Source organism: Corvus cornix, chromosome 17 (genome assembly GCF_000738735.6).
Source record: "Corvus cornix cornix isolate S_Up_H32 chromosome 17, ASM73873v5, whole genome shotgun sequence".
In the NCBI taxonomy this organism is placed as follows: Eukaryota; Metazoa; Chordata; class Aves; order Passeriformes; family Corvidae; genus Corvus; species Corvus cornix.
Genome location: NC_046346.1, coordinates 4,164,926 through 4,192,844, shown reverse-complemented (window position 1 = coordinate 4,192,844; position 27,919 = coordinate 4,164,926). Strand labels below are relative to the sequence as shown.

Genomic DNA, 27,919 nt, shown 5'->3' with positions numbered 1-27,919 from the left:
AGGCATGATTCTATACTTTGCTGGATCAGGACTTAAATGTGATTAATCACACGGCAGGGAAGGATCTCTGAAGAGCATCAACCCAAATGTGTCCTTTCAAGCATTTACTTACAAGCCAGCTGTGGACTAATCAGTCACCAACTGGCTGGTCCACTGGAGATGGTAAAAGTCACCTCCATAGAGATGTGAAAACACATTCAACTTCCAAAAAAAAAAAAAAAAAGAAATCAATAATCAAAGGCTACACACAAAGGCTCAGTGCTTTCCTGCATCCATCCCTGCTATTCCTGCACACCAGGAAAGCTCGTGCCTTGGAGAGCAAAGGGACAGGAGCAAACAAGCAATGCTCACCACCACCAAGCAATTTACACCCCACTACAAGACTGGAGACCCACACAGACAATAACACACTTGACCACAGGTTTGCCACGTCTTTTAACCTTTTAAATATATTGCCCAGCTCTGATCAGCATGAACTGCCAAACTGGAAGGGAAGGAGGGGAAAGAAGAAGGGACAGAGGGTAAATGTCAGTGTTGCCTTTGGCACCGGGTGTCTCCAGATAACAGTCTGGAGCAGCAGAGCTGATTTGTAAGCAAAGGCTTGAAAAGCCCTGCAGCATGTGATCTATGAAACAGGAGGCCTGCAGAAGGATGTCTCCTCTGATATGAATGTCCCCTTGGGATGTATATTGCTGGATTGCACATCCAGTATCATTAGAAAACACGACCATAGATTAGGCTGTTTTGAAGCATGTGGTGTGCAATAATTAAGTAATAAAAGTCACCACGGGGGTGAAGGAACAAGAAACAGAAGAGTTACTATTTGCATACACAGTGCTGGCACCCTCCGTGATCATCAAGGATTCTCCAGGCTGCTAAAAGCTGGCAGCTGTCAATTCTGGACCCAGTCCTGCCATAAACCACAAAACACCAGCTCGCTCTGTGGCACTGGGCTCTTTGCAGAAACAGGTGGAGCTGGTGGCCCAGAAGCAGCCCAGCAGCTACCCCAAGTCCCCAGTGTCCTGCAGTTGGTCTGGACAGGCAGGGAAAGCACTGGCTCTGCTGTGGGAGCTGCAGCTGAAGGCTCTGCAGGCTACAGGTGGGAGCAGAGCTAGAGGTGAGAGCTCCACAGTCATCAGCTGCTGGCAAGATGGGAAAAATCCCTCCTCAGCAAGGTGGGCAAGGACAAGGACCAATAAAACTTGAGCTTGAAGTCTTTCATCACCTTCAGTTGTTTGCTTCTGGGAGGAAGGAATAGCAGCAGAACCACAGGAATTACTGATTTGTTGTCCCTGCCAGTGCCAGGTCTGCCTCCCATGGTGGCTGATGAAGTATCCTCACTTGCAAGGAGCAAGGCTCAAAGATTTCAGGCTGCAGCTTTGCCACAAGCTGGTCAGGTTAACACCAGCTCAGAGCAGCTGAATGGGACACTGGCCAACAAGCAACTGCCTTTTTACTCTTTTTCTAGAACCAGAGTCATGTGCAGCTCCTCTCTACTTCTGTCTCCTCCTTGCTCCCTGGCATCCTCTTTCAAGGGGCAAATACACCTGGTCTGTGCAGCTGAGGCACCAGACCAGGGCTCAGCACTTCAGCTCCCCTTTCTGCTGCAGACACCTGACCATCTGCATTGGGTCCATTTTTAGCCCTATTCATACTGCTTAGGATAGCACGTACTCCTCTCACCCTATCCATCACTGCATATTTGCAGCCTTTGGTGCACCACATCAGAGAGATTTTAATAGCAAAAGCAGTCTTATTTTAGCAAAACACACTTGGCACCCAGTGGTTCTTCCCCTGGATGGAATCCAGCCAGAGCTGCTCCATTGGGTACCAGCTGGGAAGTGCTCTCCTGAGGCTCTAGCACAGCCCAAAGTTCAGCTGCAGCCTGTGGTGCCCCGTGGTCCTTCCAGCACACCAGGGCCCAGACAGAGCTGCTGAAACCTGCCCTGCAGGTTGTGCAAAGAGAGAAATTGTTGCAGTTCTGGGGAATGCCCTGGCACAGGTTACCACAGGTGTGTGGGGGCTGTGGTGCGTTAACTGCAAATAAATGTGAGTTTGAGGGTTCTTGAGGAGGAGAAAGCCTTTCCCAGTGCCAGGCTTTATTCATGTTCTCACCAGTCACTTTCCAGTAGCAGAGAGATGAACCAGCACGAGGAGGTAAATATTATAAGGATTATATTGGTGTCCTTTCAATGTTTTCCAGGCCTTCCACTCCCTTTTTTGACCTCATGCAACACAGATACAAGGAATTGTGGATGGAGAGCCAGAGGGCCCGGACAGTAGTCCAGCACGCGGTAAAGAAAAAGGTGGGAATACTCCAGCAATGCTTTCCCCTGCTGTGCACAGCACTTGTGGGCACGACCCCCCACTGTCCTACCCCTCGATGGATGGATGTGGGGGTTTCTCCCAACCCTAGGAAGGGCTCTCAGCTGGGAAAACATCCCCCCTGACTACTAAAAGGCTGATGAAGCCTAACAAAGATGAGCAACCCCCTGCCAGGAGCCCCACAGGCTGTCCTTTGAACATCAGCTCTGCTCAGGTTACCTGTGACAGTGGCCACAACAAGGGAAGAGCCAACAAATGCTGAAAGGACAGCCCCAGCCCTGAGCCTGGTGTGGTTGATGCCAGCACCCACAGCAGTTGTTGCAGGGTAAGGCTGTGCTGTTAAACAGACCAACATTGTAATACCATTTAAAAGCAGCCAATGACTGTTTTATTAGTTAATGGCTCAAAGAAGAGTCAGGCTAATATGGTAATGACCAATTTCAATGGGCTTACTGCCATCACAAACTGTGCTTTATAGTTGAAGTGCAGGAATACAGTGTGCTTAATTAGCAGCTATTTTATGAATACACGAGCCTGGGATGTTGGAAAGTGCATCCCTACTTTATCTATTAAAGACTGATGTTTTTAATCACTAAGTTGCCTCCATCAGGCTCCCAAAGCCTGCAGCCACCAGTTACTGAGTTGAGCAACACAAACCTGTATCCTAGACCACAGAGCAGACAGGTTCCCAGGGCTTCATCAAGTGGCCAAAACATTCACCAGGTACCTGCACTGGCTTGTGCTGGAACCATCAAGCACTGTGAGCTGCAGTTAATCAGGAGAGCAACACATACCAGCCAGCCAGGAAACCCCACTATGGTCATCCCAGTTAGGCATGAGCCACTGCTGTAGCTCAGGGCACAGGGCTTCCAGTGGGCAGCAGTCACCTCGCTGGGATGCTCTATAAAGTGGACACTCAGAGCTGACAGCAGCTCGTGTTTCTCTCATCATCGTATTCCAACTATCAGTATTGGCTGCATGGACATGGAAAACTCCCCAGATCAGGCACTTGTGATCATCAGCCCAAAGCGACTTTTGGCATCATCCATCCCAGTGTCACTGCATTGTGTGACACAGAGCTGATGTGCATGGCTCTGCAGCTGTTTGAGCCCACTCTTGTTTCTCTTTGGTTGCAGATCAGCGACGTGCGTGGAAATCGCACCACGTTCCTGCGCACGCACCCGCTGCCTGTGAAGGAGGAGTCCTTCTGGCACCCACAACGCTTCGAGAAGGTATGGACCCCCCCACACCCCATCCCACATCTGAAGTCAGCTCTTCTAGGCCTCTACAAGCACTTGAGTGAGCTCAGGGACACTCTAACCTTGCCCACATGCCTCAGTAACATCCTTAGCACACAATGAATGAGGCTCTTAACTCAAAGCTCCCCATGACCCAGACCTTAAAATGGTCCCAAATGTGTTTAACCATCAGCCCCTTTTGAACATCAGGGTGGGCTACTTTTTGCCAGCCATAAGCCCTGGAAGAGAGGCAGCAGTTGCCCACATAATAATATATTTAACTTACATGCACTTTCATGAGCTTTATGAGATGAGAAGCATCGTTTTATATCTTGTTGTTAGTACAGGGGTGGCCTTTGCTCTTCAAGTGCCCTGCACAAGCAGGACAGTCACACCTGCATTTTGGTACCCTGCCATTTCATCAGCTCTCACCATAACTGATTCAAACCACACCAGATGTTTCAAGAAGTTTTTCCACCCCAGGATTAGAGGTTTCCAGAAAGCCTGTACTCCTGATAGCTCTCTGAACTACCTGATTGACAATATTCACCTGAGACAAACCACAGGGTCTGGCCAGATTATAGATGTGCATGACACTTCCTTTAATTGATCCAAATAAGAGCCAAGGTGACGATTTGTTTTTCTAGTGATGGGATCTAAACATCTCCCTGAATTCATCTGTGCAACCTGCTGTGCTCTGGGATACTTGTTAGAATTCCATTAACTTTGTTTATGGTATAAATTATAGGGAAAATTCAAGTGAAGAGCTAGGGGGGGATTTTAGGAAAGAAGAGAAAGAGCTGGGCCAGTGGAATGGAGACACCAGAAAGTGAAAGCACTGAAACCCTGCAGGGAGTTTACATAGCCAAAATTGTATTTGGCATTGATAGATACCGCTGCAGAGATCTCTCAGCTCTCCACCCCAGCCCTTCTTCTGATGGGGTTATTTTTTTGCCACGCTGTTGATTTCTAACCACAGTTTAAAACAGCGAAGAAGCCTTGTGACTTCCTGAAGGTAATTTGCTTGCACAAGTTGGAGAGTTTTGCCCAAGAAATGCATTTTGCACCACCTTTATGTATTCCTCCAACATCTTGTCTAAGAGTGCTCGATTAGCATATGTCAGTAATCATTTATCCCCACTGCCTGTCAGCTCAGAGCTGCTGCTGCGGCGATGGCAGCGAGAGAACATGACCGATCGCTGTTAAACAGATTGTGAGAGTCACACGAGATACTGGGGCAAGCTCCTCTTTAGAGCTCCTCTCACCCCCAGACCCTTCCATCACTGTTCATTTTTCAGCCTGGGTTTTGCTTTGTGCTTTCCCTTTTGTTTCATCCATGGCTGTGGTTGGGTTCCCACCCCAGCTCTCAAACCTCCAAATCTTTCCTTCTTTTTCTCCTTCTCCTTTTTCTTCTTCTCCCTTTCCCTTCCTTTCCAAAAGCAGCATCCAGGGAGGAGGGACAGCTCATTTTGCAGAGACTCTGCAGATTTTCCATACTCCTCCTTTCTCCTTGCATTACCCTGGACAGTTTGCCTTTCCCCAGCTGCAGATCTAACAGGCACAGCCCACGTTAGAACTTGGATCAAGGAATTTGTTACTCACTTGCCTTCAGTGCATGATTTCCTCCATGGAAAAATAACTCCTCTTGAACATCCATAATTGTTTACCCAGTTAAAATCAGTAACAGCCTGGAGAAAGTTAAGGGTTCCCAAAGACATTTGGTGGTCTCCAAACTGTTCTTTAATTACCCCTGTAAATCTGGGTTCTACAGAGGTGATGGAATGGTTTTGAAAGCCAGACTGGCCTAACCCTTCAGCTAAACCCAGGGACTCCAGGAGTCAATGGCAGTCCCTCCTTTACAGAGGTGACAATAGAGCAAAACACTCATCCATGTAACACCCTCATCCTACTGTGCAAGAAGAATATGAAAAGCAACCACAAAAATATCACTCCACAGAAAGCTTCTTAGCAGACTCCACCATCTGCATATTATTTCCTACCAGCCTGTGGTGACATTGTCCTGCTCCGACCAGTACAGAAGATGCTCTGACCAGTACAGAAGATGCTCATGACTTGGGAAATACTCCAGACCCTGGACAAGAATATTCAGAGACTCCATTGCCCTGACCACCACCTCACTTTAAACTTCATTTCTGTGTGATCCAAGGCTGGTGTGAGGTGTAGGAGTGGGATATCTCAAGCCACTCATCCTTCTGGCCACTGAGGGGAGCAACACAGAACACCCAGCCACTGAAATAGTTATAATCCAAAACAGGGGCAGCAGGAAGGTGAGATTATTCTTGTAGGCCCATAAAAATCAACATGAAGGATTTTTTTTATTCCCACCGTGACCCCATACAGAGAGGTGCAGAAACTGGGCATGGATATCTCTGCTGACTCTTAAACTGGGCCTTCCATTCAGTCCCTGCAAGACTTTCCTGGCACCATGCTAGAGCTTGCCCAAGAAGTGGAAGAGAAGAAAACAAAGGAGCTTTTCCCTACCCACTAATTCCATCTGCTTGCTCCCTGCATTGCCAGAGATGCATGGCCTTACATAGTCATTCAGTCAGTAAAGTATGGACAAACTGACTATATTTTCATTTGGATTTAGGTTTCAGCCCCCTGCTTTGGAATAATGGCCCACACTGTTAAGCTAACTGGGTGATTTACAGGCTCTCCCACACCAGGTGCTCCTGCTCCATCTCGCTCTGCAGGACTGATCTGGCCTGTGGTCTCCTGGGCCCCCCAGCTCACCAAGACAAACAGGTCACAGGGAGCCAGTCATGTCCTGATGAGCAGTTCATTAGGGAAAGTTGCTGCATTTAAGTGTTTCTTTTTTTTTTTTTTTTTTTTTTAACTAAACTAAGCAGATGTTAACACCTTGCTCACCTCAGCAAGATGCTTCTACTGCCCTCCTCTTCCTCAGCCACCCCCCAAAGCAAACAGCCTCTGCCTTGCTTTGCCTGCAGTGACAATTCCAGAGCTCAGGTTTTGCCAGTATGGCTGGGACTGTGCACCAAAACTTAATTTATTTGTAGATGTGGGACTACATTCCCTGGGGACTGTACTGTCAGGCACCCAGTAGGCACATAAATCATAGAATCATACAATGGTTTGGGTTGGAAATGGACCTTGAAGATCATCTCATTCCAACCCCCCTGCCACGAGCAAGGGACACTTTCCACTGGACCAGGTTGCTCAGAGCTCCATCCAGCCTGGCCTGGAACACTTCCAGGGATGGGGCAGCCACAGCTTCTCTGGACAACCTGTTTCAATGCCTCACCACCGTCACAGGGAAGAATTTTTTCTAATATCTAGTCTAAATCTACTCTCTTTCAATTTGAATCCTTGTTCAAACATTGTCCCTTGTCCTGTCACTCTGGGATTTCACAAATAGTCTCTCCCCATCTTTCCTGTAAGTCCCCTTCAGGTCATCCCAAAGCCTTCTCTTTTCCAGACTGAACAATCCCAATTCTCTCAGCCTTAAATATTCCAGTCCCTCATGTTCAGTGGATGTGTCCTGTCCCCGTGCCACTCCTCACCTGCTGGCTCAGGCAGAACAGCACCCTTGGTGTCAACCAACCTCTGGAAAGGACATTGCTGCCCAAATGCAGCATCCCCACCTGTGCCAGGCTGGGGTGAGGCTCCAGCTACCTCCATCTGAATGTTTGTTAGTCATTATCCAAACCAATACATCAATGTTGGCCACCTCCAATAAATTTCCAGGGCTCTATCAAGTCAAGAAGGATTCAGGTAGCAACAAAGCAGCAACACAGGACAGAATTCACCAATGTGTCAAAACAGCTCCGTGCACTTCCTGTCACTGACACACACCAGGCTTCTTCCTTTGCTCATTAGAGAATCCCAGCTCACAGAGACACAAAGGTGGCTTGTTTACTTGACCAAGCAAGGGGAAGGAAAGAAAATGCAGCAACTTTGGACAAGACTTTTGTCACTGTGCGCTGCCTCTCGGAGCAGATGAAACGCGCGGCGCGCGATATGAATAAGCGATAAGCAATTGACGAGCAAGTGTTCGGGTACCTTGGCAAAAGACTTAATTTGCAACCTGGCACAAAATCAAAGGCTCTGTCAACGGCTGAGCGGCTCTCCCGCATATGCCTTGCATTACCTGGGAAAGCTCTGTCAGGTAAATTTCCACTGAAAGTAATTAGAGGAATCCCCACTGTATAAACTTTGCAGCAAAATTCTGGGCTCCGGAATTTGATTCTCACCAGGGATCCGATATCTGCTCACAGCCTGATCCTTCGTCAGAATTAACAGCTGAGGTTTAACACGTACACACAAAAATGTTCCGCATTTTTTTTTAATGCCTTACCTCTATTTTTGTCTATAGAGCTGAACTGACAAGCACAGCTCATGTGATCTCGCAGCTGTTGTCTTGTCAGAAAAGCCACAGATTCTGCTTAAATAACCTGGGCTTGATACGCACAGCACACGGTAGGCTGGCTGTTCAGGTGCAGCATTGGTCCTCCTGGGTCTGAGGGCAGAAAAACTTCTGGGACTTGGAGTGTTATAAAACTCCTCTCCTGGAACCTAAATAGTGCTTAAAGACTAAAGGAGTGAGTTCAAGAGTTTCCTGTCACTACAGTACCAGATCAATCCTCCCTTCAGCTGGGATTTTGGCTGACCAAAAAGAATTAAAATCAGTGTCAGCTGATGGTTGTTCGATGGCCCAAGTGACGCGAGTTGGTGGCTCCCAGCCCTGCAGTGACAATCCAAAGCAGCATCACTGGCCTACAGCAGGCACAATGCAAACAGAGACCACAACACCCTGTGGGGTTCCAAACAGGCAGCACAGACCCAGCTGCCCTGAGCTGCCCTGCACTCTCCTCTGGGACCACAGCAGAGATGTCACCTCCCACACCACAGCCATTCCAGGGCTAACTGCAGGCTCTGGGTCCCTGTCACCATCACTACATTTCCTTGCAGATTCTGGAGGTTTTCCTGTTTTATCTCACAGCCAAATCCTCCAGCAATACAATTATTCAAATCACAGCAAAGCATTTTCATGGTCCAGGCTTTCCCAATATCCCTTGTGCCCTGGACACTCAACTTCTCAGCCTTCATTCTGCCCTCTGCCATGGAATATTTAAGTGCCATCTAGTCCAGCCCCCCTGCAGTGAGCAGGGTCATCTTCAGGTTTCTCAGAGCCCCATCCAACCTGACCTTGAATGTTTCCAAAGATGGAGCAGCCACCAGCTCTCTGGGCAACCTGTGCCAGTATTTCAACATCCTCATTGTAAAAAAGCTTCTTATATCTTATTTCAATTGACCCTCTCTCTTAGTAAAAACCATTACCTACCATGTTCAGCACTTCCTCGTGTCTCCCTCAGAGACAGAGGGGCCATCACTCCTCTGCCATTTCCACTGCTCTGGACATCTCCTGATTAACACAGGAAAACAACTCCTTGTGCAGCTTTACAGCCTGGATCATCTCCAGGGCAGACTCCACCTACACCTGAGCCCCAGTATCCAAAGGCAGCACAAGGAGCAGTTGGCAGCCAATTCTCATTGCTCTTTTGGAGATACTCACCCATGAGGGAACAGATTTTGGGTGCTCACAGCTTGTGGCAGGGGGAAACCACACACACAGTGTTGGGTTATGGGTGAGCACCTTCCACTGCTTCCAGTGCACAACTCCAAAGAAATGCTTTTTAAATGGATTTGAGGTTTCATTTGTGGCCCTGGTCTGACTTCTGCAGAGATGCTATTTATCAAGACAACTTTAAGTAAACCTCTTGCCTGGAATGAAAAGGGTCACGATTCAGATGTCAAGCACATGAGGTCAGTGTGAAAGCTGCCAGCTCTGGTCTGACCCTGAAACATCTGCCAAGGAGGTGGGGGGCACACACCAGGTTACAGCTCCAGTGGGTTAATTCTTCTTCCCTCATGCTGTTGCCCAGAACGAACAACCAGTGAACTCCAGCAAATATCTGTGGCCATTATTTTAAGAAAGGAAAAAACCCCATCAACCCATATCTCCGTGGGACATTAAATACAGCAGCCCAAAATTGCTGAGCACTGTTTGAAACCTTCCTGGGCTTGAAGCAAATAAAGATCATTTAGCCCAGGCTCCCTTGTCCTGCATTTCTCCCTCTGTTCTTAGAAAGGTGGGGAGAGAAAAAAAATCAACCCCATTCGTTAAGCCAGTTAAGCACGCTCCTGGCAGGAAAAGCCACATTATTTGTAACCCTAATAATCCAACACTCACCTCTGAGCACAGCTCATTTTGGACAGAATAACGTCTGTTTTAAAAGTACCTGCCTCTCTCTAACTTGTCATGGCATTTGTTGACAACCCTATTGAAAGCCGCTCTCGATGCAGCTGTGAAGGATCTTTCAGCACCTCTTTCTCTTTCCTAGACAGTTTTTGAAAGGGAGGGGAGAAAAAGAAAAAAGCCATCAATACAGGGGGAAAAAGGCATCAGCAGCCAACATCGGCTGATGAAGCGCCTCACCTGGGCCCCCAGCACACCGCCTCCAATTAAATCAAAATGGTTTGTTTTTAATGGTCTTTTACACTGACAAGTGGGCTATCATTCCAGGCCTAGAGAGCTGTCAGGGAGCCGAGGCAAATCCTCCGTTGATAATGCCCAATGCTTCCAATTAGGAGCCGAGGCCGCTCCTGGCGCACTAACGATTCCCCAGCCTCCCCCAAGGCCCCTTCGGCGTTGGCTGTTTCGTCTTCCCTCTTCCTCCGCCGCAAATTACTGACACAAAACGGAGGCGCCCCGGTGCCTCCTCACCACGCCGGGCCCCGGCCCTGTTGGATTTAATGAGGCGATGGAAGTTTTTGCGGATCTTTCGCTAAATTCTTTTCTTGTTTGACAGCTGCTTGAGTGTTGACCTTATAAAAGATTTAGTGTTTCTCATTATTTTCTGTCAAGCTTTACAAGCGATAGCTTCGCGGAAAATCATTTGCATCTCGATGTGCGCGCGCGCGCGGGGTGGGTTTTGGTGGGGTTTTTATTTTTTGTGTCTGTACAGGGATGCTCGGTGCGCTGAGCGTCAGTGTGTGCACCCTACCCCTCTCTGTATTGTTTATTTTACTCCCTCCTCCCCCCTTCCTGAAAAAAAAAAAAAAATCCACTGTTTTGTGTTGTTTTGGAGGGGAGGGAAAAAAGGAAAAAAAAAAAAAACCCACACACCCCCAGGATTTGTTAGACTCCTGTAAATGAGAGGGGGTTTGGGGAGGAAAAAAAAAAAAAAAAAGAAAAAAAGAAAATAATAGAGATTGGTTTCCTGTAAAGAGAGCTCAGGAAAGTGTTTTGTCACCCTGTAAAAGGATTCCATCAAACAGATGATGGAGAAACAAGGCTGAGTCCCGGTGCAGCTTTGTTGTTAAAGTGAAAAATCTTGCGAGGCTGGGAAGCTGCCTGGGGGCAGGTGGGCAGAACCAGGCAGGTGCTGGGAGAGGAACAGGAACAGCCACATCTCCGTGGATCCTTCCAGGCCAGGAGGAGAGCATGGTGCTGTTCCTTACTTGTTTCAGGCCTTTTCATGGGTTCTTCCTCAACACCTCCTAAAAGTCATCCATTAAACATCCACAGACCATAAACCCCAGCTCTATTAACTAAAACTCCCCCCATAAGCTGAGCTTATTTTGCACCCAAGGGTGCTCACAGTGCCCAGCAGCTACAGCACCCAGAAAACCCTGCTCAGTCTCTGGGGTTTGCTGCCATCAGGGGAGCTCTGCCTTCCCTGCACCAGCTTGGCCTTTCTGCATCTCACATGCAATTTATCAGCCCTCAATTAGCACACATGCTTTAATGTATCCTGCAATTTAACACATTATTATAACTGTAAAACCCCAAAGAAAACATCTCCCCCCACAATACATATTTAAGTTTTAGGAGTGCTAATTTTTTTTTTTTGCTCCTCTAATTCTGTGAAGCAAACACTGACACCACAATGTCCCAGCTGCAACAGTCCTGCAGGTTTTCATTTGTCAATAACAAATGCAATGACCAGCAGCAAAGCATTGCTCCTCAGCAGCAGCTGGAGCCTATGGCAGCTCCATCTTCCTGCAAGGAAAACCTTTCAGCTTTTTCCTACAAACCATGTTCCTGTCCTGCTGCAGCCAGTGCTCCAAACAAAATCCTGGCATAAAACCTCGTAACTGCAGCAGAGTAATGGCAAAGATCATCAGCTGTCTCTAGAGGAGGTACCTCTGGGTTCATCATTTAAAATATGAATTAGAAGAGTCAGAGATGAGGATTCATCACTGGCATTGACTTCTCAACACCAGTCTCTGTCATAATAAGGCCTTTGACCCAAGGACACCCTTATCTGGACTCTAATTACTGGGAGGGTTTCTCATTTTTTAAAACAGCACTTGCCCCTGTCCTACACCTGGTGCTTCCCACTCACTCATGCTGAGGGCAGGAGCTGGCATCCCTCACAACTTCCTCAAGGCTCTGCTCATTTTAATTACTGCCAGTTGTGGCTCAGTGTGACATTTCTCACCCAGGAGCTTTGTACCGAGACTGGAGTGAATAAACTGCTCTTTCCTCTCCCATGGCTTCAACCCCATTCCAGGCAGAAATGTCCCTGTGCCCAGTTCCCAGCACTGGTGGATAAGGGAGCATGACAGAGGCACATTCAAGAGAAGTAGCTCAGCTGTCCTTACCTGCAAGCACTGGATTTTTCTAACAATCCCAGCTCCAAGGGAAAAACTGCTGCATCTTTAATGGGAGGTTGGAGTTGGAACAACCAGAGATTGTCCTTGCCAGCTCTCTGGGGTTACCCACCTACTTCAGCAGCCCTTAGTTCTGCCTCCCCCACCTCTCCCTCCCAGAGAGGAGTTATGCCACTGCTGCTATTTGTGAGAAAGCAAAAACATCCAGAAACAGCTGTCTGAAGTTAGGCACTCAAATGCATATTTAAGTACCTGAACGCCTTCCTCCAGAGAGGGGGAATAGCTAAATACGCTTTGTTTGTCTTGATTAATGAGATCACTAGCAAGCTTTTCAGGGCAAAGACTGCTCTGTATTTTTACATATGCAAAACCTGACATCCAGCCAGCCTGAGCAGGGGGTGGGGGGGAAGCAGGAGGCAGCTCAGCACAGCCACACGAGGCAGATGCACAGCACAGGGAATTGTGCTGGGGCAGGCAGAGCCTGTGGCCCCCCATGGAAAACACTCGAGTTTCAGTCACTGCAGGTTTGCTTCACACAGCTGTGAGCGAGCCCCTCTGCTCACCCCAAAGGGCCCTGGGAGCTTTCTCCCCCAGATTACTTCCCTTTTGTTTATGGTCACGGGCATTTTTTCCACCCTGTCCCCACTCAAAGGTGATTCCTGGGGAGCTGCTGCTTCTGTGTTTTTAGGGTAGGTCGTGTAAGAGCCCCTGATCTCACCAGGGGCTTCCCTGGGAGCTCTGAGCCCATCCTGGCCCCTCAGTGAGGCACATGAGTCCTGTGTTGTAGAAAACAAGGCATATTTATTTCAATGCCCACCTTAGGGCATGCAGCCTTTGAAACGTCAGACCAAAAAAACCCCACCATAATAAAATTACAGGGTTTTGTTGCTAGAGCAGGATAAGAATCTGCTGAGGTCAATCAGAAAGCTACTCTTCATCTTAAGCAGGTTAAGTGTTTAACTTCAGCTGGAGCAACATCTCCCAGTCAGGCAAAAGCCCTTTTGCAATCTGCAGTCTCCTCCCTGTCTGTGCTTCAACCTATTTTCTGTGGCTGGCTCCTGGCTGTAACCAATCCTCTCTCTGCTCCTTTCCTCATAGGCTGAGCCTCATCTCAGGACTTTTCCAGACCCCGACTCTCGTAAAAAGGCTCTCAGTGCCTCCCACTGAGAAGTGCCTGCGAGTGGTCCCCTTCCCCAGAGGGCCCCCACAGCAAGGACCATGCTGGGCACAGCCCTTGGACCCTGGGATTCCACAGGCAATAGACTTTCTCTCTGGTTTTACAGTTATGCTAATGCAGATATAGCCAAATAAATCATAAATGTAAGAGGAATGATTGTGTCTTAGCTTGTTCATTACTTCGTGTCAGGTGTACAACACAACCTGAACACCGCAGTTCTCATCACACTGAGGAGCACAGCAGTGCTCACACCATCACAGCTCCACAGGGAAGGCAGGACAGGCACCTTCACTGCTGGTTCTCAACAAATAGATTGGATGCAGCCATGTCCTGGCTAATATCAAATCTGTAAAATCTCATCAGTCCTTCCCATTTCTTTGCCAAAAAAAATCTTCCCATCAGTGCCTGATTCAGCAAAGCCATTGTCTTGCCTGTGTGATGGAATCCAAACACCTGCTTTAAGTGCTCTGCCAAACTGAGGCCTCACCACAGGCAGTGCCTTCACTTGAAGGTGGCTCCAGCCAGCTCCACACTCACCCTGCAATAGCTGCTGGTGCTTGGAGTGCCTCAGGGCTGAGCTTCTTCAAGCACTTGCTGAACAAACGCAAACTCTACCAACACCAACTCAACATCACAGCACCCAAACCCACAGGCGACAGCAAAGGTTCAGTCAGGAGCCAGCACACTTGGAATCCACCTCCTTCCAACAGAGCATTTCACCTCAAATACCACTTGGTAAAAGGTGTCATTATTTTAACTGTGCATCTCCATTATTGCTAAAGGAATAATTAATGACTCTTATGTAGTCTGCTTCTCACATCTGCCATTACAGCTCAGATTGTACCAACTTTTTAAGCCAAATTAACTCCCAGTTTTCATATTCACCATTCCCTTGGCACTTGGAGAGCTCAGGTGTGTTCACCCCAGAGCTCTGGGAGATGAGATCTGCTGTGCTGGGCAGCCCAACTGCACCCTGAGCTCAGGTGGATGTGCCCAGCATGATTTTGCCCCCACACCTCAGCACTGGGATTAGCCCAGCCCTCCTACATAAAGCCACCATCAGCCAAAGGACAGGAAGAACCCATGCTGAGCTCAGGGCTCATTGCCCCTCAGATTTCCACCCAAACCTTGAAACCCAAACCTCAAAGAGAAGAGATCTTTGCAACATTACACTATATTGCTCAAGGTGAAACAATAAAGTAAACTGCAAGAGCAGCTTTTCTTACCCCTCAGGACACTGAAGGCTCCACAACAGCTGCTCCCACATTTCCCACATCCCCTCCTTAGGGCAGCTTGTACCTCAAACTGCCCTTTTATAAGGAAGAAGCTGTAACAAACTCCACCCTGCCCACACCTGAGCTGAGGGAGGAACAAAATCACCTGGTCCACACCGGGGAAAACCCTGGTATGTGGTTGCCTCTTTTTAGTACAGGCCTCTAAATAAAACCCATCTAAAATAATGAGGAGGATAACAGCAGGGTTTGCCAAGCTGGCAGAGGTGGATTATAACCAAAGACCTTTCCCACCTCCCAGGGAGGGAAGAAGCTGGGCCTTAAATGACTTGTCTTGCTAAAAATGACACTGTTTACAAGCGTGCGAGAAATACAGGCACGAGGTTTGTCCTTCTGCCTGCTGGGCATCTCCAGCTCTCAGCCCAGCCACAGCATCAGTGTCCTCTTGCAGCAGCCACTGAGGTCCCTGGGGTGTGCTCAGGGAAAGAAGCACCTCCAGAGAGTCCTGCCCGGCTGGGAAGGGCTGGCACAGAACGGTGTGCACCAAGCCCCTGTAGAGCTGCCGGCTGGGCAGGAAACCAGCAAAGAGACCAGAAACCCAAAAAACATCAGCCAAATAAACGAAGTGCGTTCAGGAGACACCTCTCAGTGGGGCTCGGAGCCGACAGATCTGCCCCGCTGCCCCCGAAATCCTGGGGAAGGCTCTGCCGCAAATGTCCCCGGTGTGGCCCCTCGGAGGGGCTGCTCGGGGACAGCGCGGGGCACCCCCTGCCCCGGCCCCGGCCCGCACCCAGCGCTCCCCGCCCGACCCTGACCCCTCCGAGCCGTGGGCCAGCGTGTCCCGCTGCCCGTGCGCCGGCGGAGCCCCGCTTGGGGTCCCGGCCCCGCCGCCGCGGACGCCGCTTGTCCTGCAGTGACACCCACCGGTAACGGGGCTGCACCGCTGCTGCGGCTTCCCCGCGCCGGGCCCGCCTCCGCCCCGCCTCGGCTGTCCCCCTCCCTTCTGCTGCTGCCCCCACCCCGAGCCCTCCTCTCTCTCCTTGTCCCCCTCCCTTCTGCTGCTGCCCCCACCCCGAGCCCTCCTCTCTCTCCTTGTCCCCCTCCCTTCTGCCGTCTGCCCCCACCCCGAGCCCTCCTCTCTCTCCTGTTCGTTTCGTTACCGAGCATCCCAGCGGAGCCTGTCGCTGCCGAGCATCCCTCCCTGGGCCTGCTGGGCACCCAGCCGGCGTTCAGGAGGAGATTCAGGGCAGCAGAGCCTCCGGGGAATTCCGGACCAGATTCAGCCAGAGCCTTCCAGGACACTGGGCTGTGCATCACCAGCAGATGTTTCAGGATTAACTCTTGCTCATCACAGCTCAGCAGTCCCTGGCCCAGCTGTGGAAGGTGTCCCGCAGCCGAAACCTCTGGGCACACCTGGGTCAGCCCTGTCTCTTGACCCCAGGGCCAAACCTGCCCTGGTGACAGGTGCAGGAGAGCCCAGCCCTGTCCATCGGCAGCACCCAGCGGGGTGGGATGAACAGCAACTCCCAAAGCTGTCACAGTCCTAAATCCACCCCTGGGTTGTGACTGAAGCTTGTGAGGAGGTGACTGTAAATGCAGATGGCATCAGGGATCTCCTCTTGACTGATGTATTTGTGAGCAGGAGCAGTCTGGAAAATGGGGTTTAAGGGCAGACACACAGAGGAAGGAGTGTGCACTGCTTGGTGTGTGACAGGATTTCCTGTCTGTGCTGGGAGCCACAGACAAATCATTGGAACCCCACTTGTCCAGTGCCCAGTGAGGTAGGAGGGACACCACATATGGGCAGAATGGGGCACAATGCTGCCTTGGGGCGTTAGTTTTGAAACAACTTAATAAAAACAACAGCATTAATAGTAATAATAGTAATAATAACATTCATGTCAGCCACACTGACCTTAGAACATGAGTAGCAAGTGCATCTGTAGCTGCTGGGAGCTCCAAGTATGGCCTAGGAGTGACAGTCCCTGTCCCCAGGGCCTTGGCTTGACATGGCACAATACAGAACCTGCTCTGGGATGAGGATTGTACCCCCCACACAAATACCCCCCAAAATCCTGCACATCATCAGGAAGTTGGTCTGATCTGGGGACTTCCTTGTGGTTATTTGAAGGCAGGTCAAGAGCAACAGACTCACCAGCCCAAACTGCATGGCTGATCCAAATCCTAATTCTAGTCCCACTCCCAGCCCTGCTGCCTATTCCAGTCCCATTCCTGGTCCCAAATACAACCTCAGTGCTGGTCCTGATCCCAGTGCAAATTTCCAGCCCAAGTGTGGTCTCCTGGTTGAATAAGGAGGCCAGAGCCCAAAAACCAACACAAACTCTGCAAATAGCTGGGAAACCCCATTGGGGTCTTGGCACCGCTTCTCACTGGGCCCAGCTCCTGCACATCCATTGCTCCGGTCCAGTCCAAAGGGACACTTGGCCCAGCCTTGTGGACGGTGGACTCTGCAAAACTGACCTGGCCCCCAGTGCCGGGTCCTGGAGCAGCACCTCTGTGCTGGGAGGGAGACAGGGCAGAGCAGCAGCAGCAGGAACCCCACACCCAGGGACAGGGAGGACGAGCACCCCCAGCATGGGCGTGTTGCATCCCCGAGGTGGGGGCAGGCTGGGACCGGGGCTGATGCCGATTTTGTTCCTGGGCTTGTCCTCCTCTAAGGTTCTTTTGTTCCGCTGCCCCGATCGCAGCCGGCCCCGAGCCTGCAGGGCCGAGGGCAGGAGGTGCGGGGGGCCCTGCCTGCGCCGCTGCCCGACAGCTGGCAGCCGGGCTTCCCCAGGGGGGCTCTCCTCTCCTTGGTCGCCTCCAAGCTGCCGGCCAAGGGCGGCTTTGGAAGAGGGACAAGATGCAGCTGACTGGCCGGGAAGGTGGGGAACAGAAGAAATCGAGTATTTGAGAAATAACCAGCGACATCGCTTTAAAGTGACGCAGCTTCACGCACCCGGGTGTGGACATTTTCCTATCTCCGCGGCGAAGGGTCTATCCACGGGAAAAGTCCCTAAAAAACCCTCGAGGAGACAGCAGCCAGTCTGACCGTGAGAAGGTGGGAATCCTGCATGAGCCTGTCCTTCTCCAGCCTGGGAGACCAACAACAGCAACTCCCCCGACGGGGCGAGAGGGAGGAAAGTTGGTGTCTCCGGCAGAAACGGGCAGGACGGGGCAGCCCTGCCTGAGGCCATCGGGGTTTTATTTAAAATGCGATTGACGACAGAAAAAATCCTCTCTGAGTGCGGTCCCTTCCCAGTTGCACCAGTAGGTACCGCCGCTGGGCGCTGGCAGAGCGGGCAGAGCGATGCCCGGTCCTCGCCGCTCCGGCAGCGCTGGGCGGGGGGCGCGGCTGCCCGGCGGCCCCGCGGACCTCTCTGCTCGGCCACAACCGATTTCCAGGGCATACAACGAAATTCGCAGCTCCGAGGCTCATCTCGGGCTCAGAGCAGCCGCCTCAGTGCTGGGGGTTTTGGGAGGGTTTCGGTGTTTTCCTTTCCCTTTTTATTTCTTCTTTTTTTTTCTCCTAATTTTTTGTTTTTAATTTTATCGCCCAGCAAAACTTTCCCTGCTCGGGAGGGACCGGCAGATCGGCTAATTGCGGGGGGAGGCGCGCAGAAAGCAGTAACCCCTCGACAACCCACCCAACCCACACCCCCCCCGCCCTCCGCGGCTAATCATCCCATTAAGAGCCCCATCAGCGGGATAATGACAGCAAAAGAGGGCGGAAACCGCCCGGAAAGCGCGGGGATCCGGGCGACAATTAATTCCCGTTAATCAAGCTCCAAGGTGTCGCCTGCTGGGGAGTGACATCCCCCAAAACGCCTGGCGGCCAATGGGCGCGTTCGCACGGGCTGGGTGGGGGGTGCCGGGGTCCCCCAGCCGGGGCGGCCCAAGTTCAGCTTTTCTCCCCATTTCCCCCGTTCCCCCCCTCGGGGAGGGCGCGGCGCTCCCGCCGCTGTCCGAGGTGCTGAAGGCACCGCCGGCTCCGGAGCGGCTCCGGCGCTGTCCGAGGTGCCGCAGGCTCCGGAGTGACTCCGCTTTCCCCCCCGGCGCTGTCCGAGGTGCTGGCGGGGAAGGGGGGCGCCGCGGCGGCCCGGCGACTGGCCACCCCCTCCGCCCTCCCCTCGCCCTTCCCCATTGATTTCTGGATCATTAAGTGGTTAAGGCGCTGCGAAGCCTTCACTATCGATCGCTGTCTCCCCACCTCCGGCTGGGAGCCCCCGGGCTGCCCCCCAGCCCCGCGCCGCCGCGGCTCCGGGCACGGGTGGGGTGGCCGGGACCCCGGGTGAGGTTGGGGTCCGTCCCCCCTCACCCCACCCCCTTCGCGGCCAAAGTTTGACTCTGCCTCCCTCTCCCCCCCTCTCCTGTCTGTCTGTCTGTGAGTGCAGCTGGGCGCGATGCTGAAGACGGAGCAGCCCTGGATCTAACGCGCGGCGCCTCGGAGAGCCTTGCAGCAATTCTTGCCCGGATCCCAGACTGAACTTTGCTCTTTTTTTTTTTTTTCTTTTTACCTTGTTTTTTTTTTTTGTTGGGTTTTTTTTTTTTTTCTTTCGCCTTTTTGTTTTTCCCTCCTGTTATTGTTAATTATCGTTATCAAACCGCTTCCGCCGCGCCCTCCCCGCCAATGCCCGTGTGAGCGCCGGCACCTCGCGGGGGCCATGGAGGGCTCCACCGGGTTTGGATCGACTCCATCCTCTCCCACCGAGCCGGCAGTCCGGCCGTGCCCAAGGGGGACCCGCTGGTGGGGGACGGCCGGTCCCCGCTGGAGCTGAGCCCCCGCTCAGAGGGCAGCAGCGGGTGCCCCTCGCCCCGCTCGCCGGGCCGCGAGTGCCTGGAGGCGGCGGTGCCGCGGCCGGGCCTGGATGCGCATCTCCAGCCGGGGCAGGTATCGGCTCCCTCGCAGTCCCGGACCGTCACCTCCTCCTTCCTCATCAGAGACATCCTGGCCGACTGCAAGCCCCTGGCCGCCTGCGCGCCTTACTCCAGCACCAATGGACCTCACGGCGGGCAGGAGCCGGCGGGCAGGATCCCCACCAAGCCCGGCGAGGATTTTAGGGAGAAAATGGAAAAAAACACCAGCAGCTCCTCCTCGGACTCGGAGTACAAAGGTAAGAGCCGCTCACCTTGCTGGGCTGTGCAGGGCGGCCCGGACCCACAGCCTCTGGCGGCCCGGGGGTCTCCCGGTGCTCTGGGATCTCGCTGCGGACCCGGCTCCGGCGCGCCCCGCTGAGGGGGGGGAGGTCCCGGTATCGGTCGCTCCCGAAATGACCGAGGGGTCGGCACCAACTTGAGGAAACTTGGGGGTTCGGGGCTCGGTGGGGCTCGGCCCGGTGGAAGGGGTTGGGGCAATCGGTGCTTCATTAAACGCGCCCGGGTGATGCGCCGGGGCCGCCTTCCGCCGCAGAGATCCGGCTGTGCCGTTCCTACCCGCGGGGAAAGGAGGACCGGAGACGGATTTTTGCCTGCGGAAAAAAAAAAACCAAAAACCAAAGCAAACGAACCAAAACAAAACCATAATAAAATAATCATGCATTTGCCAGGTATTTCTTCTGCTCCTGTGAGAAACGAGCAAGCCAGTCGGTGGGGTTTGATTCGATTTTTGTTGTTTGTATTATTATTTTGGAAATCGTTCAAAACCGAGCATTACAGACAGGGAACCCCGGGCCGCATCCACAGCGCCGGCGGGGCGTGGGGCTGGATGAGGCGGCTGCTCGCCCTGAGCCTGGGGGCTTCGGCCTCCCGGGCCCCCCCAGTCCCTTCCCGGCCTCCCCCTGCAGCAGTCGGGGCAGAGAGAGGCACAGGAACAGCACGGGAGGATTTAGGGTCAGACCTCACCCCCCTGAGCAGTTTATCCCGAGTGCCTTCACCCACCCCACCCTCATCACCCCTGCAAAACTTTTCCCCGGGAAAACTGTTCGCCGGCTGTTTGTGAGGGAAAGGAGAGGGTATCCAGCCGGGGGGAGAAAAGGGAGGCGATGGCACCTTACGGGGCCGCTGAATTTGAGGGGATTGGCAGGAAAAAAGGGAGACAGGCTGAGCTCCGTCCCGGCTGCAAATGCACCCTGGGCCAGCCCGGAGCCGCTGGGCTGAAATCTGGTTCATGGAGGAAAAAATATTCACCCAATTAAGCCTCCAAAGGCGGCGGCAGGCTCTGGACGTCACGGGGGGGATTTTCGCTCCAAACGGGGGATGGAGCCCGGGGTCGGTGCCGGGGCTGGGACTGCCCCGGGAGGAAGCATCGACTCCAACGCTTTGCAGGGCCGGCACTGAAAACAGCCGCGATTCCAACCTTGGTTTGTTTTAGTCTCCTACACCCGGCCCGAATTCCTTCAGCTCTTCTCCCCTTGCCCCAAAGCGCCGAGACGCGAAAGAAGCGAAGGGAGAGAAGAAAAGCGGGTTCTCCGCATCCCCCTGAGCCGGCCGAGCCCGGGCTGGGGGAGCCGGATTTGGGTGGGGGTCGTTTCCCGGCGCCGCTTCGGCTCCTCTCCTGTCCGTGCGGCGGGACAGCCGCGGCCACGCTGCAAATGCCGTTTAAATGGGGGGGGGGGGGGGGGGAGAATCCTTTAAATTGCGGGGAAAACACGGCTTAAATCGGGGGGGGGGGGAGGGGTGGAAAAACCCCACTGCTTAAATGAGGGGAAAAACCCCACAGTTTAGATGGGAAGGAAACCACAGTTTCAAAGAGGGTAAAACCCCCGCATCTGCGGAGGAGCGGGTGAAGATCCCTGCTCCCAGCGCGATCCTTTTTGTGCTGCTTTGGAAATAGCCTTTCCGGGGGCAAAACGCCCCAGATTTACTCCGCAAAGGGACTGCGAAGCTGGGCCTAACCCCAGCGGCCAAAGTGCCGAAAAAATCCATATATGTATTTATATATGTATATATAATTTTTTTTTAAAAGCTAGGAATAGCCAGAGGCAGATCCGAACCGAGCAGGGAAGCCGTCGCCGCCGTTCCTGCAGCCCTTTGGCGAGCAGGAACTTTTTAGGAGCCGAGGATGAGCCCAGGGGCCGGGGGGCGATTTTCCTCCTCGGGATGCTGGAGGCCAGATCCGCTTTTCTCTTCAGAAAAGTCCATACAAACTTTCGGGCCGTTCCCGGGAGAGAGCGGGACCGACCCCCCTGCCCGGGTCCGGCGCGGTCGGGGCTGCCGCTTTCCCGGGAACCGGGACCGGATCTCCCCGCTCAAGGATCGTCCCCTGCTCGTTCTGCCTGCTCGGCCAGAGCCGGGATTTCTGGTTGAAGGGTTTCACTCCCCGGTGGCTCAATTAGCCGGATTATTGTCTTCCTACAGAGAGAAATCAGCTCGCGTTCGGCTCCAGCCCTGTCCCTCCTCACCCCCGCCACCAGCAAATTTAACATAAACCCCTGTAAAAAAAAAAAAACCGCCAAACGCCGCCGATTTGTATAAATCGAGCCTATTTGCTCCATAATCTCCTCCAGGAAGGGTGGAGAAGGCGAGCACAAGCAGGAATTTATTTTTCCCCCTTTATTTTTGTTTTTGCTCAGTAATTTTTCCATCACCTTCCAACATTTTGTGGCGTAAATTCTCGCATCGCTCCGCCAGCGCGTAGGTACCGACCGCGCTAACGAAAAGCCGCCAGCCCCTCTCAGTCGGCCTTTTTTAAGATAAATAACAGCCGGGGCAGGGATTTGCGAAGTGATTTCCCCAGTATTTCGTTGTGCGCCCTGGAGCAGGGAGGTTTGTTCCGTGCCCCGGCAGCATCCCCGGGAGGACGGAGGCTCCTCCGCGGAGGGGAGAGGCAGGACCAGCACGGCTACATTCCCCTCCAAAAAAAAGTGGGCTCGCAATTTTCATTTTTGGTTTGTTTGTTTTGGTTCAAAAAAAAAGTTAAAAAAAAAAAAAAAGAGCGAAAAAAAGAAGGAAAAAAAATACCCAAGCATGGATAAAGCTTTTGAATTTGGGGGAATAAGCCCAGAGGAAGGTCCTGCCCCGTGAGAAATGAGGGGTGAGGGGGATGCGGGGGGGTCTGGCCAGAAGTGCGGCGGGGCCGGGCCGGGGGTCCTCTCGGCACAGCTCAGCGTTCCTGCTCCGATCCCAGGCCTTCGGGACGGGGAAAAGTCGGGGCCGGCTCGGGGAGCCCCTGAATTCCCTCGGGCAGCCGGGATTAAAATTTACGGGGGTGCAGAGCAAATGTGCCGCGAGCCCCGCTCGGACCCGAGCCCCTGCTCGGTTACCTCTCTTTTGAGGGTAATTCCCTTCCTGCCCTGACCTGGCCTCTCTTCCTCCCTCTCGGCTCAGTGAAAGAAGAAGGGGACCGAGAGATCTCCAGTTCCCGGGACAGTCCCCCGGTGCGGCTGAAAAAGCCGCGCAAAGCCCGCACCGCCTTCACCGACCATCAGCTGGCCCAGCTGGAGCGCAGCTTCGAGAGGCAAAAATACCTGAGCGTGCAGGACAGGATGGAACTGGCCGCCTCCCTCAACCTCACCGACACGCAGGTGAAAACGTGGTACCAGAACAGAAGGTAAAAATGCACCGTTCCCTCCTGCCCACAGCGCCGGGATCCCGCCCTGCTCCCCTCCCCGGCCGCGCACCCCCAAACCAGGCAGGGCTTTTGCACCCCACAACCACCCCGTCCCTCCTGGCACCGGGACAGGGGCGATGTCCATCCCGTCCCCCGCCTCTCCCGGGGCCTTTTACCCCAAAGTCAAGGGAAGAGAAGCGATGCCGAGGCAGGGCGGGTGTGGGGCGGGGGGCGGGGGGCGATCCGTGCCCCCAGCCCCGGCAAGGCGGGGAGGTAGGACCGGGCTTCCAGCTAAACACAACAGCATAACACATCGGCCCATTAATAATAGATACCAATTACTGCTTTGGGCATCAATAATTAACACCCTTTACAGTAATTACACAATTATTATTATGATGAATAATTTACTGGTGGAAATAGGTTTAGCGCTTCAGCGACAAATCTGTAAAAGGGTGGTGTGGTGGCTTCAGTGGGTTCGTCCGGATATCCCCAGCCCCGACCATTGCCACTGCCACCAAGCGAGGGACCTCCGGCTGCAGCCCCCACCCTGTCCCCTCGCTCACTCCAGGGTTTTGCCCTCCCTCCCCATCATTTCCAGTCCCACTTCTCCATCTGCAAAGATCCTCCCGAGCCGGGGGTTCGGGGAAGTTTAGGGGCGGCGAGGGACCGTGTGATCATCCCTCCTTTCCTCAAATCCCTCCTGCAAGGACACGCCGGAGCCGAGCCAGTGCTCCCAGCCCCTTCCCAAGCCGGCCCGGCCCGCCAGCGGCGAGATCCTGGGGCAGGGGCTTCTCCACGAGATCCGGCACACGCACATGAACATATATATATATAAATATATAAAAATATATATATATACACATGCCTATACCGATATAGACGCATATTTAAAAATATACAAATATACACATACATGCATATATATATATGTGTGTGTGTATATATACTTATATTTAGACACAGATACATATATACGCTGCAAACGAATTCCCCGGGACCCTGCCCCACGCGTGTCCCCCCGCGGGACTCCCGCAGCCTCCCGAGCGGCCCGGCCTGGCCCCGGCAGCCCCGGCCCGCAGAGGGGGTCCCGGAGCCCCGGGCGGCGGAGCGGGGCCGCCGCGGCCTCGGGCCGGAGCATCGCGGTGGTCGCAGCATCCGCGCTCAGCTCACGGATCCCCTGGGTCATCCGCGGGTCGTGTGACAACCTGGAACTTGCACCCCCAGGAGGGGACTGGAATGTTGGTGGCGGTTTTTGTCGCCGGGATTCGAATCCCGCCATCGGATCCCAGCCGGGCTGTGGCTCCGGTGCCTCCGGGAAAGCTCCGTGGGCGCTCACGCCGGGAATGCCGGGGAGATAAGCTCCCTCCCGCCATTAATGGGGTCTACATCCCATCCCATTAAATCCCATCCCATCCCTGCCGTACGAGGGACACTGGCCCTGGGAGCCAGCGGTGGGAGCGGGGATGCGCAATGAGAGCAGAGCCCGGGGAAAGGGGATATGCAAAGAGTAAAAAGAGCCCGGGAGCGGCTTTGGGAGCATCCCTCCCCTCCTTGACCTCTTCTCTCGACTTATCCCCCCCAGGACCAAGTGGAAAAGGCAGACGGCGGTGGGCCTGGAGCTGCTGGCTGAGGCTGGCAACTATTCAGCCCTCCAGAGGATGTTCCCCTCGCCCTACTTCTACCCGCAGAGTTTGGTCTCCAACCTGGACCCCGGCGCCGCCCTCTACCTGTACCGCGGACCCAGCGCGCCGCCCCCCGCCCTACAGAGACCCTTGGTGCCCCGCATCCTCATCCACGGACTGCAGGGCGGCAGCGAGCCCCCGCCGCCCCTGCCCCCCGCTGCCCGGCGTCCTGCCCCGGGCTGCACAGCCCCGGTGAGCCCCGGCCGCCCGGGCAGCCCCGCCGGCACCCACCGGCCCGAGGGGCTCGAGGGGGCCACCCCACATCTCCGGGGCCGCGAGCAAGAGACAGACTCCCGCTCATCCCCAAATATATATATATATAAAATTATAAATGAGACCACCCCCTCCTTTTTTAAAATATATATAAAGAATGCCAGAAGAAAGGACAGGCTTGGCAGGACGGAGGCGGCAGAGCTGCCCCCCACCCCGCGGGGCACTCGCCACCTTTACCCCCTTGTGCCCCCGACGGGCAGCGGGGCCACTGCGTGTCCCCTCACCCCGGCGTGGGACGGCGCCGGGAGCACGGGCGGGGGTCGGGATGCTCCCGGGGGGCTTCGCCTCCCCGCCCCCTCCCCCAGGAAACAGTCAGGGGAGCCGAGCCACACCTGCCACGGGCGGGCATCCGGGGAGAACCCTCCCGCTATCTCCGGCTCCCCGACCCCGGGGCAGCGGTCCCGCCGCCGGGAAGGACCGTGGGGTGGCCCGGGCCGATGGCCCCAGCGAGACTTTGGGACGTCCGTAACTTAAACTAAAAAAAAAAAACCCACAAAAACAACCAAAAAAATTTAAAAAAAGAAAAGAAAAAAAAAAAAGAAGCGGTGGAATGTAAATACGGTGCAAAATGTATATGAATTATTTATTTGTGAACCCTGAGGGCGTATTTGTGTAAGTGATTCTTGTCAGTCTGTATCCCGGGGCCGGCCCGGCCGGGCGGGGGGCGCGGGGGGGCTCGGGCGCCGCGGCCGCTCCCGCTCCCCCCTTTTTTAAATGTGGAAATAAAACTTTACAAACAAACGGGTCTCGCCTCCGCCGGCCCCTTCTTCCCCTCCCGCTTGTTTGCTCTGGCGGAACGGCCGCCACCGAGGGAAAGGGTAAAGCGAAGAGGAGTTTTCCCACCTCTCATCGCACTGAGTTCCCCTCTCCCCGGGGCTCGGTGTCCCCCGGGGCTCGGTGTCCCCCCGGGGCCCGGGCCCCAGTGCCGGCATGCGGGACCGGCCGCGGGGCCGCCGGCGAGAGCGGAGGGGACCGGAGCGCTGCTGCCCGGCGCGGCGATAGCCGCGACTGCGGTGAATTAATAACGCTAATCTTAAGTGTATAATTGCCTAAGTGCTTTAAATGATCGCTTTGGAAAATGGATTGTTTCCACCCTTTAAAAGTGTCGCTCATCTGGCCGCGGCCAGCGGGCCCGGCAGCTGGTGCCCGGGACAGCCGGGCAGCGGCTCGCCGGCTCGGGGAGCCGACAGATGGGCTGCGGGTCCCCCGGCCCGGCCGCTCCCCCCGGCGGGCCGGCTGTCTGCGGAGCCCCCCCGGCACCCACCGACCCTCCAGATCCCCCTCCCCGGCTCCCCGGGCCGGGTCCCAGCCCGGTGCCCCCGGGCCGGCTCCGTCCCGGGAGCTTTGCCCCGGCACCCCCGAGCCCCGCGGGGAGGGCGATTGTCGGCTCGGCCAAATGCACAGCCACGCCTGGGGGCGAGAGCCCCCGGCCTTTGTGGACGGGGCTGGTCCTTTGCATGTGAATGGGGGAGTTTGGTAAATCCCCGGGCCTCGGCTGGGCGAGGAGGAGGAGGAGGAGGAGAAGGAGGAGGAGGAGGAGGAAGGGGGGTCGCTCCCAGCTCGGGGTTAATGAAGTGGGAAAGGAGTCTTTCAGAGAGGCCTGCAAACAACCCCCTCCCCGGGCAACAACCCCCGTCCCAAATCCTACATGGATTGACTTAAACCCAGGGGATAAGTGCTTTAAATTAATCTCATTGAATAAGAATGAGGCCAAACAAAACTCTTTAAAATCATATTAAAAATCTATCAAAGGACAACTTGCAGTGGGTGTGCTTTTCATTTTGTGAGTGCAAAGGCAAGGAGCATACAGCAACCTTCCTCCCATTTACACAGCAGGAATGTGAATCAAAGACATTCTCTAATATTTAATTGTCCTTGTAGCCGTAGCAGATTCCTCCTCTTACATTAATGAAGTACAAGGCATCGTTACACGTTTGTAATTGCAATATTTAAATTTGCCATTTCACATCTGGAAGGAGCTGGAAACTCCCCTGTACCAGCAGGTCTGAGCCAGCACCATAACACAGTGCCAGGGTCCAGTTTGTGCTACAAGGATGGTAGGAGAGAGCAGGACAGAGTCCTCTGCTCTGGGAAGGGGGAATGGCAGTGCCAGGTGTGGTGGGAAGGAAAGGGAGCAGAGGGGAAGTGAGGGCTGGAGCTGTCGCTGCCAGGGAGATCTCATAGCAGAGTCAAGCTTCAAGATAAAACAGTTTAGGGAAGACACCACAGGCTCTAAGCAGAGAGCACCGCACTTGCCACATGAGCAGCATCGTGTGTGGGAGGATCTCAGCAGCCTCAAAACCTGCTGAAGGACCAACCTCACCTCCAGCCTGTGTGCAGGGACTGAGATGGGAGCTGGTGTCCCACAGCAGAACCCACCAGCACCGGCCCTGCACCTACAGCAGCCCCTGAGCAGGCTGGAAATGTTTCCAGAGGATGGTGCCAGGCAGGCACAACCCTGGCAAGGCCTCAGGGGTGGGACAGGCTGTGCTGGGTTGAAATTCATTCTATGAAGCAAAAAACCAGCACAGTTCAGAAGCGCCAGCATCAGCAAGGAAACCTTTGGAGCATTGCACCAGTTCTGCTCCATTGATTTCCCCCAGGGTACCAAGTCCCACAGACAAGCTGCTGCTGGTTGGGTTCTGTCAGCTCCAGGCTCTGGATCCAGGGAGTGCAGTGGGTTTGCCAGGACCAAACACAGTCCTGGCTCTCAAGTCCCTTCCGGGCTTCTACCCAGCTTGAGGGCCACCTTCCTCCCCTCCTGACACAGCTTCAACCAGGACCAGCACCCTCGGAACAGACACAGAACAAAAGCTGCTCTGCTGGACCTGCCAGCACGCACA

At 53.9% G+C, this 27,919-nt stretch overlaps 2 protein-coding genes across 2 annotated transcripts in view; both read left to right on the top strand.

The window, feature by feature from the left end:
* Positions 1-13,551, top strand: part of CFAP77 (cilia and flagella associated protein 77) — a 57,349-nt gene extending 43,798 nt beyond the window's left edge. The window contains exons 4-6 of the mRNA XM_039561798.1: positions 2,204-2,306; positions 3,462-3,557; positions 13,320-13,551. Coding sequence (XP_039417732.1) covers positions 2,204-2,306; positions 3,462-3,557; positions 13,320-13,388 — 268 coding nt within the window. The 3' untranslated portion in view covers positions 13,389-13,551. The remainder of the gene's footprint in view (positions 1-2,203; positions 2,307-3,461; positions 3,558-13,319) is intronic.
* Positions 13,552-17,382: 3,831 nt separating this feature from the next.
* On the top strand, positions 17,383-25,099 carry BARHL1 (BarH like homeobox 1). The gene is given in 6 exon segments (XM_039561416.1): positions 17,383-17,691; positions 19,025-19,316; positions 19,319-19,744; positions 22,896-23,118; positions 24,704-24,953; positions 24,955-25,099. Coding segments are annotated over 5 exon segments (966 nt in total). The 5' UTR covers positions 17,383-17,691; positions 19,025-19,294; the 3' UTR covers positions 25,000-25,099.
* Positions 25,100-27,919: the final 2,820 nt, after the last annotated feature.